The 15,196-nt window shown below is 49.1% G+C and overlaps 6 protein-coding genes across 6 annotated transcripts; 1 reads left to right on the top strand and 5 right to left on the bottom strand.

Moving 5' to 3' along the window:
* Positions 1-191: 191 nt before the first annotated feature.
* On the bottom strand, positions 192-1,052 carry Asppvi_001348 (alpha/beta fold hydrolase; the record flags this gene model as incomplete). Its single annotated transcript, XM_043297645.1, has 2 exons — positions 192-553; positions 620-1,052. 2 exons carry the CDS (start codon positions 1,050-1,052, stop codon positions 192-194), a joined length of 795 nt encoding a protein of 264 aa, XP_043153580.1.
* A 712-nt stretch (positions 1,053-1,764) lies between these two features.
* Asppvi_001347 (uncharacterized protein) lies at positions 1,765-2,556 on the bottom strand (the record flags this gene model as incomplete). Its single annotated transcript, XM_043297644.1, has 1 exon — positions 1,765-2,556. One exon carries the CDS (start codon positions 2,554-2,556, stop codon positions 1,765-1,767), a length of 792 nt encoding a protein of 263 aa, XP_043153579.1.
* A 419-nt stretch (positions 2,557-2,975) lies between these two features.
* On the bottom strand, positions 2,976-4,144 carry Asppvi_001346 (aldo/keto reductase family protein; the record flags this gene model as incomplete). The annotated part of the gene is made up of 6 exons (XM_043297643.1): positions 2,976-3,131; positions 3,187-3,556; positions 3,617-3,798; positions 3,864-3,921; positions 3,996-4,015; positions 4,073-4,144. 6 exons carry the CDS (start codon positions 4,142-4,144, stop codon positions 2,976-2,978), a joined length of 858 nt encoding a protein of 285 aa, XP_043153578.1.
* A 771-nt stretch (positions 4,145-4,915) lies between these two features.
* Positions 4,916-6,265, top strand: Asppvi_001345 (putative translation factor pelota; the record flags this gene model as incomplete). Its single annotated transcript, XM_043297642.1, has 3 exons — positions 4,916-4,993; positions 5,050-5,544; positions 5,606-6,265. The coding sequence occupies 3 exons, from the start codon at positions 4,916-4,918 to the stop codon at positions 6,263-6,265; spliced, it is 1,233 nt and encodes a 410-aa protein (XP_043153577.1).
* A 1,022-nt stretch (positions 6,266-7,287) lies between these two features.
* On the bottom strand, positions 7,288-8,481 carry Asppvi_001344 (uncharacterized protein; the record flags this gene model as incomplete). The annotated part of the gene is made up of 4 exons (XM_043297641.1): positions 7,288-7,461; positions 7,533-7,598; positions 7,665-8,321; positions 8,389-8,481. 4 exons carry the CDS (start codon positions 8,479-8,481, stop codon positions 7,288-7,290), a joined length of 990 nt encoding a protein of 329 aa, XP_043153576.1.
* A 2,420-nt stretch (positions 8,482-10,901) lies between these two features.
* Asppvi_001343 (ER lumen protein-retaining receptor) lies at positions 10,902-12,057 on the bottom strand (the record flags this gene model as incomplete). The annotated part of the gene is made up of 3 exons (XM_043297640.1): positions 10,902-11,528; positions 11,595-11,887; positions 11,961-12,057. 3 exons carry the CDS (start codon positions 12,055-12,057, stop codon positions 10,902-10,904), a joined length of 1,017 nt encoding a protein of 338 aa, XP_043153575.1.
* Between the last annotated feature and the right edge of the window lie 3,139 nt (positions 12,058-15,196).

The following is a 15,196-nucleotide window of genomic DNA, read 5'->3' as shown; positions in this document are numbered from 1 at the left end:
GAGTCACCTTTGAGCCTATGTCGTTTTGATATGGACTTGCCGAGATTGCGCTCATGTTGCCTGTATTGCTCCTAGCTTGATAATGTATTGATATAGCTGCGTTATCAGGAGCAGTAAAGCACTAAATTTTACGACTGAACACGAGGACAATTCGTTCAATATCTCCCAAGGTACTATAACTCTAGAGCACATCACAATCTCTCAATAAATCCCGCAATCATCCCACCTACCAGATCCGGTGCCTCGATGCAATGCCAATGACCGACTTTGGGCAATACCTCCATCTTCTTCGTCTCACTGGACACACGGTCAAATATATATTTGCACCCTTCCAACGACGCAGACTTATCCTCTTCGCCCGCAATGAGCAGAAACGGCATAGTGATGCACGAGTAGTCGATCGCGGGTGCCTTAGCAATAGCCTGGCACAGTGTGGCGTAGCCCTTGGGGTTCTGGCCTAAAAGGAGCTCGCGGATGAACGCTTTGGCGAGCGGGGAGGCTTGCGAGCCTGTAGCGGCGTTGGGGACGGTGTTGGCCATTGCTTCCATTCCGGCTATTTTGGGTTAGCCCACACGTTGTGCATTTTGACAGTGAATTTGGGTCTATGGAAGCAACATACCCTCCAGCACGGTGTCGCTCCTCTGGCGCATCGTGGATGCTAGAGTCTCCGAAGGATGGGTGGGACCCACGGCTACTACAGCTGTAATGCGATCGCTGCACTGTGCGCCCAAGAGTGTCACGACCAGTCCGCCCATCGAGTGGCCAACTACGGCGGCTTTGGGGATGTTTAGCGCATCCAGCACCGCAATGACATCCGAAGCAATGGTAGCAATGGTGATGGGCTGGTCGGTGTAAGGGGAGCGGGCAGAACCATAGGTGTCGAGGGTGATGCAGCGGTGCTTAGGAGTCAGATGGTGGAGAATAGGAAAGTAGTAATTTTGGGAGGAGCCAAGGCCGTGTATGAAGACAATGGTCGCACCATCTTTGGGAGCTCCATTGGGATGGGAATCAGCATAGTAAATTGAGTGCCCACATACTTCGAGGCACGGCATCTTTTCGATTTGTTGAGACCGGAAGTAAACGGTGGGTATATCTCGCAGCAGCAACGCCAGTACAAAATGTGAGGAAAGACCAGAAGGAGTTTGCAATAGCGTTAGGATGTACTGAATACGAAGAAATAGATAGCAATGAAGTATCTCAAGAAAGAAGTTCTCAAACAAAACGAGCCGATACGCTATGTTTTATTCCGCATTGACGTCAACCGACTGTTATCTTCATACTTCTTCGGCTTCGTTCTCCTATCTTATCGATAACGCGCTCCGATATTAGAGTCTTCAGCACAACGAGGCGGCTGTCCAAGTGGCCATCACTATTGTTACCACATAATGTCTGTTCATGCGAAGCTGCCTTCATAATTCTCGTCCAGAATAATAGATTCCATCAGAATGCCTGCTACCATGGCGGGGTTGAGCCGCCGCCCAGCTTATGGTGCACCGCCCGACCCGACAAGAGGGGCATCCCGATCCGATCAGTGCGGGTCTGGCCGCCAGGCCGTCCGTCGGGTCGGAGCAAACGGCTGTCGATGGTGTTGAGCTGCGCGGATCTGCGACTCTGCAGGATGTTATTGTCAGTGTTCGTCAACAATGGTTCCAATGCTGTCTGTCACTCAAGGATGAACTTGTGCGACGGGTTGGCACATTGAATCCACCAAATTAGACAACGTTCCCAATCGCATATTGAATATCCAATATTCGTATAGTCAACTCAAGATGGGTTTCCAACGGATACAGTATCGAGTCGAATCAATTCCTGTTCGAATTCCTCATCGCCGCCGACCTCATGGCCAAACTCTTCAAGGAATATCGCCGTGTCATCTTGGAATGATTCTCCTATTGTTAACGCAGGTTTGCATGGCTCTCTCGTCGCCTGATCTATTTCCCCCGGCCTGCCTGTTGTATCTTGTGCAGTAGCAATTGTTTCGACTTCTTTGATGATGTCTTCGTCGTAGAAAATCGAGCATTCGGAGAACTCGTCATCATCGCCCTGTGTACTACAAACATGACCCTTGCCATCATCACATGCTGTATGATTATCTGGCTCTGATACCCCTGCAGCCGTCTGATCGTCGAACGCAGCGACATCTAAATCCGAGAGCAGGCTGTCGTCAATCTCGGTCGCGACACTCCCCTGACTGCGGCTGTCTAGCTCCGTGTCCTCACAGGTTTCGCTCTCTGTATCCGGCTTTGCTGCAGGCTTCTTGAGAAATCTGGAAAGCAATGGCTGACTGGAAGGAACGGGGAGAGCATGAGGATCAGGGACTCCGAGTTGTCTTCGTGCCTCTCGTTCTTTGGCTTCCTTTTCGGCTTTTTTCTTCTTATCGGCTTGGCGTCTCTTCTCTTTTTCTCTAAGCCTTTTAGCTCGTGCTTCGCGTTCCTCTTCGCGTTCGATGCGTTCGATCTGTGAAGCTGTAAACTGGAATCGTTTGTTGCTGCGCTGATACCGGCGGCGCACTGTCTTGGATTTTTCCAGAATAATGCGCCGCGGCTGATCGGGCATGGTAGAGGGATGACAAGGTAGGTTCCGTTATATCAAGCTGTAGCGGTGCATTTGAAGATCGTAACTTGCAAGCTTCTCTTGGTTATTGTTGATGGCAATACCTCTGGGATATATTATTGATAACGCGGAGAGAGCTATTGTTGACATCCTTGGCTGGCGGCGATATGTTGTCCCGGCCAGATCAACGGGAGTTTCCTATTTCCCGCGGCAGTCACCACTGCTTAAGTTTGCAAAGTGCTCAATTCATGTAGAGATACAACATTCTTTTTGAGAGTTGGTCACTGTTGCCTATCAAAATCCTGCATTTACCTAAGTCACTGTGTTGCTTCTTCTATATATGAGCGAAATAGACATGTATATATATTTTTCGCCTGCTCCCGTCGTCTTCCTGCTATTTTCAGTGAATTTAAGGAATTGCTCTACAGGGGAACATCTTTAGCAGGATCCCAGCAAACAGGGGCATAAATGCCGGTGTTCAGACTCTCCATGTCCTCACCAGACAATTCGAAGTCAAACACCTGCGTGTTCTCAACGATACGGGAATCGGTCACAGACTTCGGAAGAGGAACATAGCCCTGCAAGACTGCATTAGCCACAGACACAATCGATATTAGAAACAAAAGAAGGTACCTTTTGCAGACTCCACCGGACCAGGATCTGAGCTGGTGTCTTGTTGTGCTTCTTGGCCAAGTTCTGTAATGCAGGCTCGCCCATGCGCCGAGCTTGAACAAGAGGAGAATAGGCTTCAACAACAACGTTGCGCTTCTTCAGCCAGGCAGTAATGTCCTCTCGCGCACACCAAGGATGAATCTCGTACTGTCCAACGGAAATCTGGCCTCCAACACCGCTGTTAATGTACTCCTCCAACTCCTCCAGATGGTGAATGCCATAGTTGGAGACACCGATGGAACGAATGTGGCCTGCCTTCTGAGCCTCCACGAGGGCGCGCCAGGCACCAAGGCGACCCTCCTTCCCACCGTAGGGCGCGTGTAGCAGGACCCTGCCCCTTAGTTAGCCAGAGACGTTGCTTGATCGTCGAAGATCGGCCTTATTCGCTTACAGATCGATGTAACCAAGATTGGCAGCGGCGACACTTTGCTCGATGGCTTCCTTGGCCTTTTCATAGGACATGGAAGATGCGGGAACCTTTGTGGTGAAAAAGATCTTGGAACGATCAATCCCAGACTTTTTCATAGCCGCCGCACATTCTTTCTCATTCGCATAGTATTTTGCGCTGTCAATCTAGGGGAGCACGGCCGATTAGCCTCATTTTGCCTGGTGCTTCAACGGTTCTCCATGGCACCTACATGGCGGTATCCAGTTTCCAGTGCCTTGAGCGTGACCTTCTCGGTGATCTCGGGTGGCCTGCATTGTCATTTTACAGGTTAGGCATGGAGTTCAATCCTTGAATGATGACTTGCTACAGAATTTGAACACACGTTTGATACACCTTATGATCCTTGTGTCAGCAGCCTCGGTTCATAGTCAAAACTATGCACTGGGACATATTACTCACACCGAACCCAACAACCGGGATTTCATATCCCGAGACCATTTTGTAGGTGGACTGGAGAGATAGGGGGGCCATTGTTGCAGTTACTCCGAAGTATGGTGGTGAAAGGAATAATCGGTCGAGAGATAGAGCGAATGGCTGAGAAAAACACACATAGCTGCGCGAACTCGGGCCCTTATTTATATCGCCGGTCATCCATCAGAGTCCATGACGATTTGGAGTCTTGGAGACCGATACTCGCTCCCGTTTCCCTCTCCCAAAGTCAAAATGCCATTACGAGCTTCCTGATGGGTGTTAGTCTTGCGGTGGGGTGCAACTAACGTGGGGCAGGTTTCGCCGGAGTCCAGGAAAGGATAATGGCATTGAGTTGGCTTGGTTCAATACCAAGAAAGACAGAGAAAGCTTGTTGGAGAAAACCAGCCTCGGTTCTCCTACCCACTACTTTGGCCTGGAAGCAGGCTGCTTTCATGGTCTAGAGACACTCCTGAAGTGATGTACTATACTATGAATGACATCACTCATATATCTGCACGACTGACGGTCTCAGGGCTTAGGGTTCCGTCTTTCTTATCGATAAGCAATAGCGCTAATCCTATTCAGGAACTGCCCCGCATCTCCTGAAGCTGCCTTGGCGCCTGAAGTTGAATCATCTCTCTACTTTACGTCGGTCTCTTCGATTCGCGAGGCGAGAGACGTCTCTATCACTATTGGCTTGATTGAATGCCAATCATCTCCTTGCGGAGAGTATACTTTTATCGCAACAACTTATAACACTCATATCTTGGATATACATACGATTGGCTATCTATTTTTTCAACGTCTCACATCTCTACAGCTACTGGTCAAATGCGTCTAATAAAGAACAAGATAGAGCATGGTGGCTCAGGCACAGTCACTCTGTGTCCTGAAGAGCCGGAGGATATGGTATGCGACCCGATCCCCATCGGATACTTACCTGCTCTGACGGTTCCTGCATTAAGTGGCACGCGTACAATCTGATCAGACCCGGTGACCTCCTTCGCGCAAGCGCAATCCGTCGCGTCACAACGACACACGACACCGGTGCAACATCTTCATCTCGAGTCCACTTAACGCTGGAAATCCGTGTGAAAAGCTTGGATTTCGACCCTCAGAGCTCACAACTGCATGTCGGAGGAACAATCGTGAACGAGACACCGCACACTAAAGTCGGACAACATCATACATTGGATCTGGAGCTGAATCGCAATTTCACCCTGGAAAAAGAGATCGGTGCGAATGGGGAAGGAGTAGGGTGGGACAGCATTGCTGTACAGATGCTCCAGGATGCGGTTGATGAGAGCGGCAAACGGAGGGCGGAAGCGGTCGCTGTTGTTATGCAGGAGGGACTGGCCCACATTTGCTTTATTGGGCAATTTCAAACCATCTTGAAGCAGAAGGTCGAGATGTCGGTTCCTCGAAAACGACAAGGCGGCGGAGGAGGGGATCATGATAAGGTACTGCCTTCAGCCATGTGCTAATGGATTGCTCAAGAAATAGTTTACTTACGCGAAACAGGGAATGTCAAAATTCTACCAGGTCACACTGGACACTCTTCTCCGACAGATGGAGTTCAACACCAGCGCTACGTCTGTCACCAGTAACGAGCTCGTCAAGCCCGTTCTTCTCGCGTCGCCTGGTTTTGTCGCTGCCGGATTTCAGAAATACATACAGTCTGTTGCCTCGACGACGACACCTGCCCTAAAACGACTATTGCCCAGTATTGTGGTTGTCCACTCAGCCTCAGGCTATCTGCATTCTCTCGCTGAGGTTCTGCAATCGCCTGCAGTGAAGACCGTCCTTGCGGATACCAAATATGCCCGCGAGACCAAACTGATGGACGACTTTCTTGGACACCTCCGCAAGGAGTCTAACAAGGCCGTCTATGGACCTCGCGAGGTCGAGTCGGCAGTCGACCAAGGAGCCGTGGGCCGTGGGGGCGGCGTCCTCATTATCTCAAATCGATTGTTCCGGTCACAGGACGTGGCGGAGCGCAAACGATGGGTGTCACTTGTTGACCGAGTCCGGGACGACGAGGGGGGGGAAGTGCGTATACTCAGCTCCGACCATGAGAGCGGGAAAAGACTGGACGGATTGGGAGGCGTTGCCGCTTTGTGCACGTTCCCAGTAATCGAGGAGGACTTTGAATCGGACGAAGAAACTGCTCAAACTAGCTGATCACCTTTGAGCAATACTGGTCTTCAGAAGTGGGGGCTAGACATGAATGACACGTTAAAAACGATACCGTTGAAGCGAATAAATCTCAGCGCGCCTATCTTTGTACTAGCGACTAGAGTTTTGACCATAGACGACGATTCTATACCATCATCTTCCACCCGCATACATCCCAGAACGGAAATAAGTCCCCGTGTCCGTATATGTCCGTGTCCCTGGAAATGTACGCCCTATGTTAGCTGAAGACTAAATAGCCTAGCCCGCATTAATATCCTTAGCTCTTACTCTATCTTTAGCCGCATGTCTGAAACTTGAGCCCGGCTCACCACTCCTTTGCACGGGTCTGCTGCACGTCCTGCAGGTTAAGCGCCTACGCCGCACGCTGACTGGTGCGTAGTTAATCCAGACATATAGCCCCCCTCCCACAACAGCCATGGCGTAGTCTAAATTCTTGCAATTATAGACGTATGCGCTGTCTGTCTCGTTGGACCTTGTTTTCAGCCGCAGATAGTTCTATGCATGCATGGGGCCTGATTAGGCTTGTGAGGGGATTAGATGATTCCCGGCAAGTTCTAGATTCGATTCTCGAAAAGCAGGATTCGGAATTTGTACATGTGAGCGTACGGAGTCCATCAGGCCCAGTTTTTACGCCTGGGGGTTACTACAGTGACCTCCTGCGACCTCTCTGGCCTTCCTCGAGACTAAATATTGGAATTTATTTTTGAAGACATGAAATATGGAAAGTTTTATGTATTCGTATGACCAGTAGACGTACTCATGGTCAATTTCGTATCGACATGTCTCTACATGAGTTGTATCAAAAGTATATACTATGTCCATGAAAGAATTGGTGACGAGAAAAAAATGCCAAATGGAGGAGAGATGCCACTGAGGCAATGAGAACGCAATGCTATGCGCAGCGCTAAACCCTGCTAATCAGAAATGCTGCACCGTGGAAGATCAAATCAAAGCGCTTCTGGGCGATGATTGTGGACGTCAGCCAAAAAGAGAAAATAGAGAAATCGTCAAACATATGGCCCTGTGTCGTTGTTGGCCCTAACTCGTTTTCGAGCCCGTGAGCGCTGTGTCATCTGCGATAACGAGGCATCGGCTCGTTCTCGGCTTTCAGCTTCCATGTCTTTAAGTTGAGCCTCACACTGCTGCGGGGTGTATGTCCTTCGAGCGCCTAGGTCCCTCATCTGCATCATCAAAATGTTAGCTCGCAGAACATGTATGGGTACGCCATGGAAAACGGGTGGAACGATCTCACCTTTTGAGCAATGAAATGATACTTTTCACGTTCCCAGTGGTCACGAGCTCTTATGAGAAGTGGGATCTGAAGCACTCGGTTATTAATAAATTACGACAAAATAACGGAGAGGGCCATGACACACATACTCACATCGTTCTCATCCCACCGTGCTAGCCGTTCTTTGCGCCGGCGCAGCATCCGCATTTGCAGGCGTGCTTCCGATGCATCTTTGTTGAACTTTTCGCGAAACATCTCCCGGATGACTTTCCATGCCAGGTTCTGTTCTCGAAGTCCCTCGACAAAGGCATCTTCTTCTTCCGCTTGCGGGTCGCGCCGGCCCCGGCCGGGAGCGCGAGACCTGTGGTGGGGATGAAGATCAATATGGCTTTGTCGCCGTTCTTGCTCTAGTCGCTGGAGTCCCTCAGGATGAGGCAGTATTGTGACTGGGGTTTCACGACTCGAACTGGCGGCTTTCGAGCTGCCTCTTTGAACTCGTTTCGCTGGAGGCGGCTGTGGAGACAGTGTAGCTTCAGCATGACCAAAGTCGTATTCATGTATAGCGTGTCCTAGACCTGCCGTTACCGTTCGGGGAAAATTACTTGGAAACGGTGCAGTGATCCCAAGCCCATGGTGCGGGACTGTTTCGGATATGTTGTACTGATAATCTTGCGAACGATGACTGACAGCCGGGCTCGGTCTTGCATGGACAAAGGAGCTGTCTGGGAGACTGATTGGTGTTAAGATAGCGGCGGATGGATATGCAGCTGCTGTGGTAGAGTTTGGATGGTTCATTGCTAAATATGGAGACTAAGCAGCGTAAATGTTTGGTCAGCAAGCCGAAACACCAGACAGATGTCACGGAAGATTGGCCTACCGTTTCAACACCGGACCATTGAGGTGGTAGTGCCTCATAGTATTCATCCAATTCATCGCCCTGTCTTCCTGGAGTGGCCTGGCCATAGGGCATTTGGCCGGCGAACCCGGAAGGAGTTTGAGGATACATAGAGCAAACTTTGGGCACGCGCTTAGACCAGGACGAGAGCGAATGAACTGATGCGTGGCGAGAAAAGATGAAACAGTTGATGAAACAGGCTGGAGGACCAACAGGTGTCGGCGGCAAGAAGCAGGAGGGACGGTCGACTGAAAGTAATATAAAGGCCCGCCACGACGACTTCAAAGTAGCCACTTCTGCGCAACAGCTTATTTTATTCCCCTAGGAACGAAATGTAGGTAATAAAATGGGTTGCAGACGAGAAGAACGTCCAACAAAAGTCTGATCCAGGTTCATATACGCAAGTCGGGATGATCAAGACGTGGTCGAAATGCCTTGCAAGGCAGGCCCAGATTCGAGTAGCTCTCACGTCAACGGGCCAAAAGAKCTCCAGAAAGCATCAGATATACCGCCGACTATCACTGTGCCGCACGAATATGCTCGTAACGAGAGGTGTAGACACGACGATGGCTCTGCATTTAAGCGCCTGGCTATCCCAGAGATGGGGTCCAAATTGTTATCAAAGGAAAGCAATATCTTCTCTCGTCATGACATGAGAGCTATAATTCCAGCCCCCAAACTCTCGGGGCGCAGACATCAGCATTTGGCCCACCCTGATCGATGGAAAGGTAGCTCCCGCAGCAGCAAAGTCCCAATGCATCGGATCACCCAGGAAGGGGAGGCGGGAACCTGTAGGATGACATTTGGATGGCATCAGGGCTTAGTGGCCCGCTGCAGCAGTTCAGGAGACAAATGATCGTAAAGGGGCTAGCGCTAAAGACGTCGAAGGACTGACTAGCTAGTGGAGAAGTATAGAAACTGGACGTTCTTGATGATGCCAGTAAGCGGATCGTAGAATGAGTGCAATCAAAAGAAATTAAGGAAAAGGGCTAAAGTCCCAGAACAGCGAGTCTACATCCTTGTTTCTAGACGGCTATGGGGCCAGGGTACGGAATAATTGACTGCTCGGCATGACTTAAGGAGCAAGGACTTATTACTAAAAAACCCACTAGGACTATGTCAGGAAAGACAGGTCCATCGAGGAACGGTCCACGTCCTGAGCCAGACAAGGATGCACGGATAGCGGCCCATTAAGCGCTTGTTCGTAATTGCGGCTGCAAACCCCTGGAGGATTTGGCTTGTCCAGTGGGCTCTCAGAAGGTCTTAGACGCCTGATCTGACTGAGCTAAACTAGTTAGTGGACTAGTCGAAAGCCTGAGCCATGAAGGTGAGATTTTAAGCAGAGCGCTCAAAGCCTCAATCAATCTCCCGTAATTGCGCATCACTAACTGTCTTGGGTTGCATGACTAGCAAACTTTCCGTGAAAAGTAGTGAGTGGCAGCTTCCCAGATTCCCATCATTATTATTTCGCCGGTTGTCTGCATCCGTCTATTCAGAGCCACGTGTCCCACGATGACCATGCCGCATACGCGCCCGAGGATATGCTTCCTGCCAGTCGGTTGAACGGCTTGAGCCATCATTTTCCAATCGACCGTATATCCGGGATGGCGCTGGCGCTGGCGCTTAGAGAGCATGAACTGTTTGCTCAAGGAATAAAAGGATGGCCCGCTGAACGGGACCAAGGTCGACTCAGCTGAGCCTGTCTCGTCGAGATTAGCATTCCGTCGTAAATTCAGAATGGGACTTTTTGTCTCTTGGGTAATTTCAAGGAGAATTTGTCATCCTTTTTTTCCCAGAATTATTTTTGGCATTTTTGGGCTTTGAAATCATCGGAACGAAATAGCGAGACATGCACACGTGATCTCGCAGGATTTCGGCAGGCGGTGCCGAGGCCAAGATTTAGCATAGTCCATTTGGGGTTAAAGGCGCTTTCCGTCGTCATGATGGGTCATGATGGGGACAAACACGTTTGAAGTTGATACTAGAAAGAAGAATTGTCTACCTTGCAAGGCGTTCTCCTTCTCAAGTATCAACTCATGCATCGTCTGTTTGCATCTTGAATGGGTAGAAGTGCAACTCGACCCTTCTTTCAGTGGCTATGCCCTGGCGCAGCAATGGCTCAGAATGACTCTGAAACACTGGACGCTGTCAGGGTTCTGTTTCAGGTTGCACCAAAAGATTAAATCAGAAGCTAGTCGGCGGATCCTGACCTTACCATGGATCTCCGCACTACTTTAAATTGATGATCCAGTCAAAAGATCCGTATGGTTCTCATATGATCTCATCGACATCCTAGAAGCAGATAAGGCTAACTGCCCGTTATCAAAAATAGCATTGATCGATGATTGCGCCTTGAGCCATTATACATAATAACTCCCAAAATCATTGCCAGAATCAGTAACTGATCTCTCCAAAGCCAAAGAGAACACTGCAACAAGGGAGACCAATCCACTTGCTGCAGGGTTTCTATATATAAGTATCGCCATCAGCAGCGATTATTGGTCGCGATTGGACGTGGCCGGTGCGTGATGCAATGGGCTCTGCCCATCAGGTTGATCGTCCAGACTGTCATCCTCATCCTCCAGAAATCCCTCCAAGCCTTCGTTATCCGCATCCCCGGGCTTGCGCCGGGTGTGCTCGTCCAAGGTATCGTCCGCCGAGATGGAAATGCCGCGAGCACCCCAGCGGTTGTTGCTAGGCCTGTCACCACTGGCTCCCGTCTCCCCTTCCATTCCTTCTCCGGTAAGGTTCTGCTCCTCGTCCAGACTTTCTCGTCGCCGTCTGATATTGAACACCTTGTTAACTATCCAACTTTTACTATAATCTTCCGAATCGACTACACCGCCATTTCGAAGCTTGACGCGCTGACGAGAATAGTAGACCCAAGCGAAGTCAATGTAGAAAGCAGTTTGAAGGATACCAAAGATCATCGCGATGGGATCCCAGTGTCTCTCAGAGCCGAACCCTCTCACAAACCAGTTCAGTATGTAGAACGCACGGTAAGAGCCCAGAGCGAGGAGATAGTATGAATCAATGACCGTAGGAACGGTAGTCTGGCGGAGTAGAAGGAGTTGGGGAAGCACGCATACGGATTCCAGGATGATGGAGAAGGACCACATTATCTGCATCATACTTCTAATTAGCACTGGGGCAACAAGATCACTGTGTGCACAGTGTGCTAGACCCACCTCGGTGAACCAGTGGGTTTTGAAGAGGTCTTTATCGTCGAAAATAGGAGTCACAATCGGCGCTAGGACAAGCGAAAGGACGACGGAGCCGAGAGCCATCTTCCATGCCCTCTCTCTCTCACGCGTCCGTGGGTAGACCTTCATCATCAAAAAGATGATATAGAAAGAAGAGAATATATAGAAGAACTTGAAGAAAACGAGGTAGAAGCTTCTCCAACCGCTCCCTCGGAACAGATCAAGGTAGCGTGTGACAAACACAGCTGCATAAAGCATCTGTGTGAGTAGCGAGACACCTGCCATTCAGAATCGAAGAGTCAGTTGCACGTCCCCATCCCTATGGTGAGGGGCAGGAGTGTCTGTACATACCTTCCGCGCTTTTGTTCCGATGAATGGCCCACATCAAGATGCATTTCGATGATATGTGAGACAGATCGCCTAACAGGCGAAAGATGTTCATACTCATCTTGGTTTATTCTTCGAAGCTTTGAGGGAGCCCGACTCGTGTTCTGATGGAAAGACGCTGAAAGACGGTCTGGAGAGTCACTGTTCTAGACTACCATCGACAAGGTTTAGGCAATCAAGGAGGTACTCAGGCGCTCTAGTTACTGAAGCTTTCGTCTGTGGTGAAGACAGCTTTTGGAGCTTGCGCGTTGTGCTGCGACTCCTCACGGGAGACCAAGATAAGACTACCTAAATGCGGCGGTAGCTCAACGTGTTAGGCAGCGAGGTAACAATTGGAATTCTTCGTCAGGTGGTATTGGCGCGGAAAGAAAGAAGACCGTATACTCAAGAGGGATAATCACTTAAAAACAATCAAATGTCGATAAGTGCATGGTGACACCGGTGAAACAAAGGTAGAGGTCGAGGTACGTAACAAGAGATAGTACAGTACTTGTGATCTGTTATCTGAGCTTCTCCGCCCATCTGGCTTTACCCAATGCGGCCTTGGAACACGGCCGCGTCGTCCAATCACGTGAGCCCCACCGGGTGACGTCGCTCCTTAGGCTTTAGCTCCTGGTCCAGCTGTCTGCGAACTTCAAGTAGCTTTTCGATCGACTAAACGGACAAGCTCCTTTCTACGATGGATTAAGACCATCTCGCGAGCCAGCTTATGCTCTTTGCTCTCTATGTCCTTGCTGTATCTTTAAATACCGAACTTCTGAGATTCGCTGTCGATAGTGCTAGGCGATTGTGCATTCGTGCTGATGAGACGGGGTTGTTGCGTTGTCGTTGAAGGTTCTGCCAGCTTTACCAGCTTGATGGGCTGAAGCCGGCTCATAATAATAATAATGCATGCCATACCTTCCGTACTTGATCGGCGACATACTGGAAACTTCGACGATATGCCTATTAAAGATCGAATAAACATAACTTGTGGCAGGGAAATAGAACCTAGTACATACTCTGGTGCTACTAAATGTTTGCCAGTGATACCAGGTAGGTGAATGCTTTTGACGCGCGTGCCTTATATCTAGGCCTCTTCTTCATTCTGTGATTAGCACGGTCACCAAGCGCTCGACTGAAAAGAATTCCAGGTGCTTCGCAATTCAATTCGATATGCCTTTCTCTTTGCAGGTCAGTCGCTTATGATGTTCCCCTGACAGGATAGACAGTTTATTATGGAGTTTGGTCTTCGCCATGAAGAGAAATACGAGTGCCTACCTTATGCAGATCTCGATAAATTGAGATAATGCTTATCTGGCTGATCGTAACTCAAACCACTGTACTATATTAAGGCTCTTTGGCCCTGAACTGTTTGAGGTATCTCCTAGTTATACTAGATAGTTGTTAAATGTTTGACAGTAAAACTTTGTCATATTGGGGAGTACTGTGACGATTGGCAATGTGGGAAGAATCACCATATCAGATCTCGCCTTCTTCTGCCAAGGCGTTTTCTACGCCTATATCACTGGCTAACACACTGGTGTACGTGATTTTGCAACATGTACCGACAAGCACGCCGTTCTGTCGTCAGAGGACAAGCTTCGAATTGCCTGACTGGTCGGATTCTGCCTGATTGAGGGCCGCAGCTTACCCCGCACTTGCCTGGAGCATTGACGCTTGGAGTGCAGGGCTGGATTGTGATTACCTTGGGTACGCAGGAGAAGGTATCGCAATACATACAATTACACGAATGGACGTGAGCATATTGGGATTTATGAGGTCGTAGTCCGTGCCGCGCGGTCGCTTTTGGAGGCTCCAGGGCAGTACTAGATATACTACGGAAGTTCTTCAGAGTCCCTGTCATTTAAGTCACCTCGGGAAGAGATAGTAAAAGTAGCTGGGCCATGCCGTCCACAAATGTATTACCGGCCCCCTCACTCGTCCTCATTTTGCTATTCTTCAATGTAGCTGCCGCCTCTCTTACTAGTAGTTTACAGGATCGCAACTTGCACAGGACAAATCCCGCCACCTCCTCTCCTCTTTGTCTTGGCTTGTGTGTTGCCTAGCGTCTAAGTGGTTGTTACCCCAGGTATGATCAAGCAGCCTTGTTGTTATGATTGATCTTTATTCTGCAAAGAGCAGAAGCCTGTACAGTGGAAATGAGGTCACAGTGCCTATGGAGTAAGGATCACTATTTCTATATATAAGTATGAAGTTATCTACCGAAACAAAGCACGAAGTCGTCAACTGTGCTTTGGACATGTTGGAGAGCAACATACCCTGTAGTTACTAAGTGTGGCTTGCCGTATGAAGCACGGTACCAAATCCTGCTTATCTTCTCACATGGTACGAGGATCTGTCCCAGGTTCGAGTCGTCACATTAGAAACGGAAATGCTCTCTCATAGGATGCAAGCAATCACAAGTGACGGTCTCTGGTCTCATGAGAATGATCTCTTTCAGCATCTGATGTTCATTGGCTAGCATTGTCCAAAGACAAAGGGCAAAAAAGCAAGTAAGTGGATTCGGACTGAGCGGGAATGAATGATAAAGTATGAATGGAGACTGGATTCTCGATGCTCCCCTGGTCTTTTCTATCACAGTCTTTCTTCAACCCTCCGCTGAATTCTAGCCAAAGGTACCTATCATCTCTTACCTACCATTGATGAATTAAAGTGATTTGTCCGTAGCGTACTAATGATTCGATTTATAAGTATGACCGTGAATAATGCATCAAGTGCCAACTACTTTTGAGATGTATGCAGTGTAGCTAGTTGACGTACTTTACCTACCTGGTTCTAGGTACTGTAGCTCAAAGGTACTTTTAGATTAGCTGACGGTTACTGGATCTGGCGTCTAGCATTGTTACAGAGAAGGGTGAATCGCTGGTTCTTACTGCTCCCTTCCCATTATTAGTTCTATTTTCTGTTTCTCTTTCCCTCCCTTCTCCCCCATTTGTTTATCGATCACTTCGTCAGCCTACCTCTACTCCTCCCACTGCTGCTTCTTCAACCTCCGAATGTAACTTGTCTCTGCTCCTGACAACTATTACTATTACCCACTCTTCAGCTCGGGTTAATTACTTCTGATGTTTCCCCTCGTTTACTCTTCTTGAAGATAAAGATACCAATTAAAATGAACTCTGACGATCAGTAAGCCTCACCTCTGATCTCACACTCCTCTCCGTTCCCTCTTGTATCTCCACCGGGTCCTGACAAAG

Source organism: Aspergillus pseudoviridinutans (assembly GCF_018340605.1).
Source record: "Aspergillus pseudoviridinutans IFM 55266 DNA, scaffold_1, whole genome shotgun sequence".
NCBI classification, from domain to species: domain Eukaryota; kingdom Fungi; phylum Ascomycota; class Eurotiomycetes; order Eurotiales; family Aspergillaceae; genus Aspergillus; species Aspergillus pseudoviridinutans.
The sequence above is the reverse complement of the archived record's forward strand: the minus strand, read 5'-3'. Positions and strand labels throughout refer to the sequence as shown.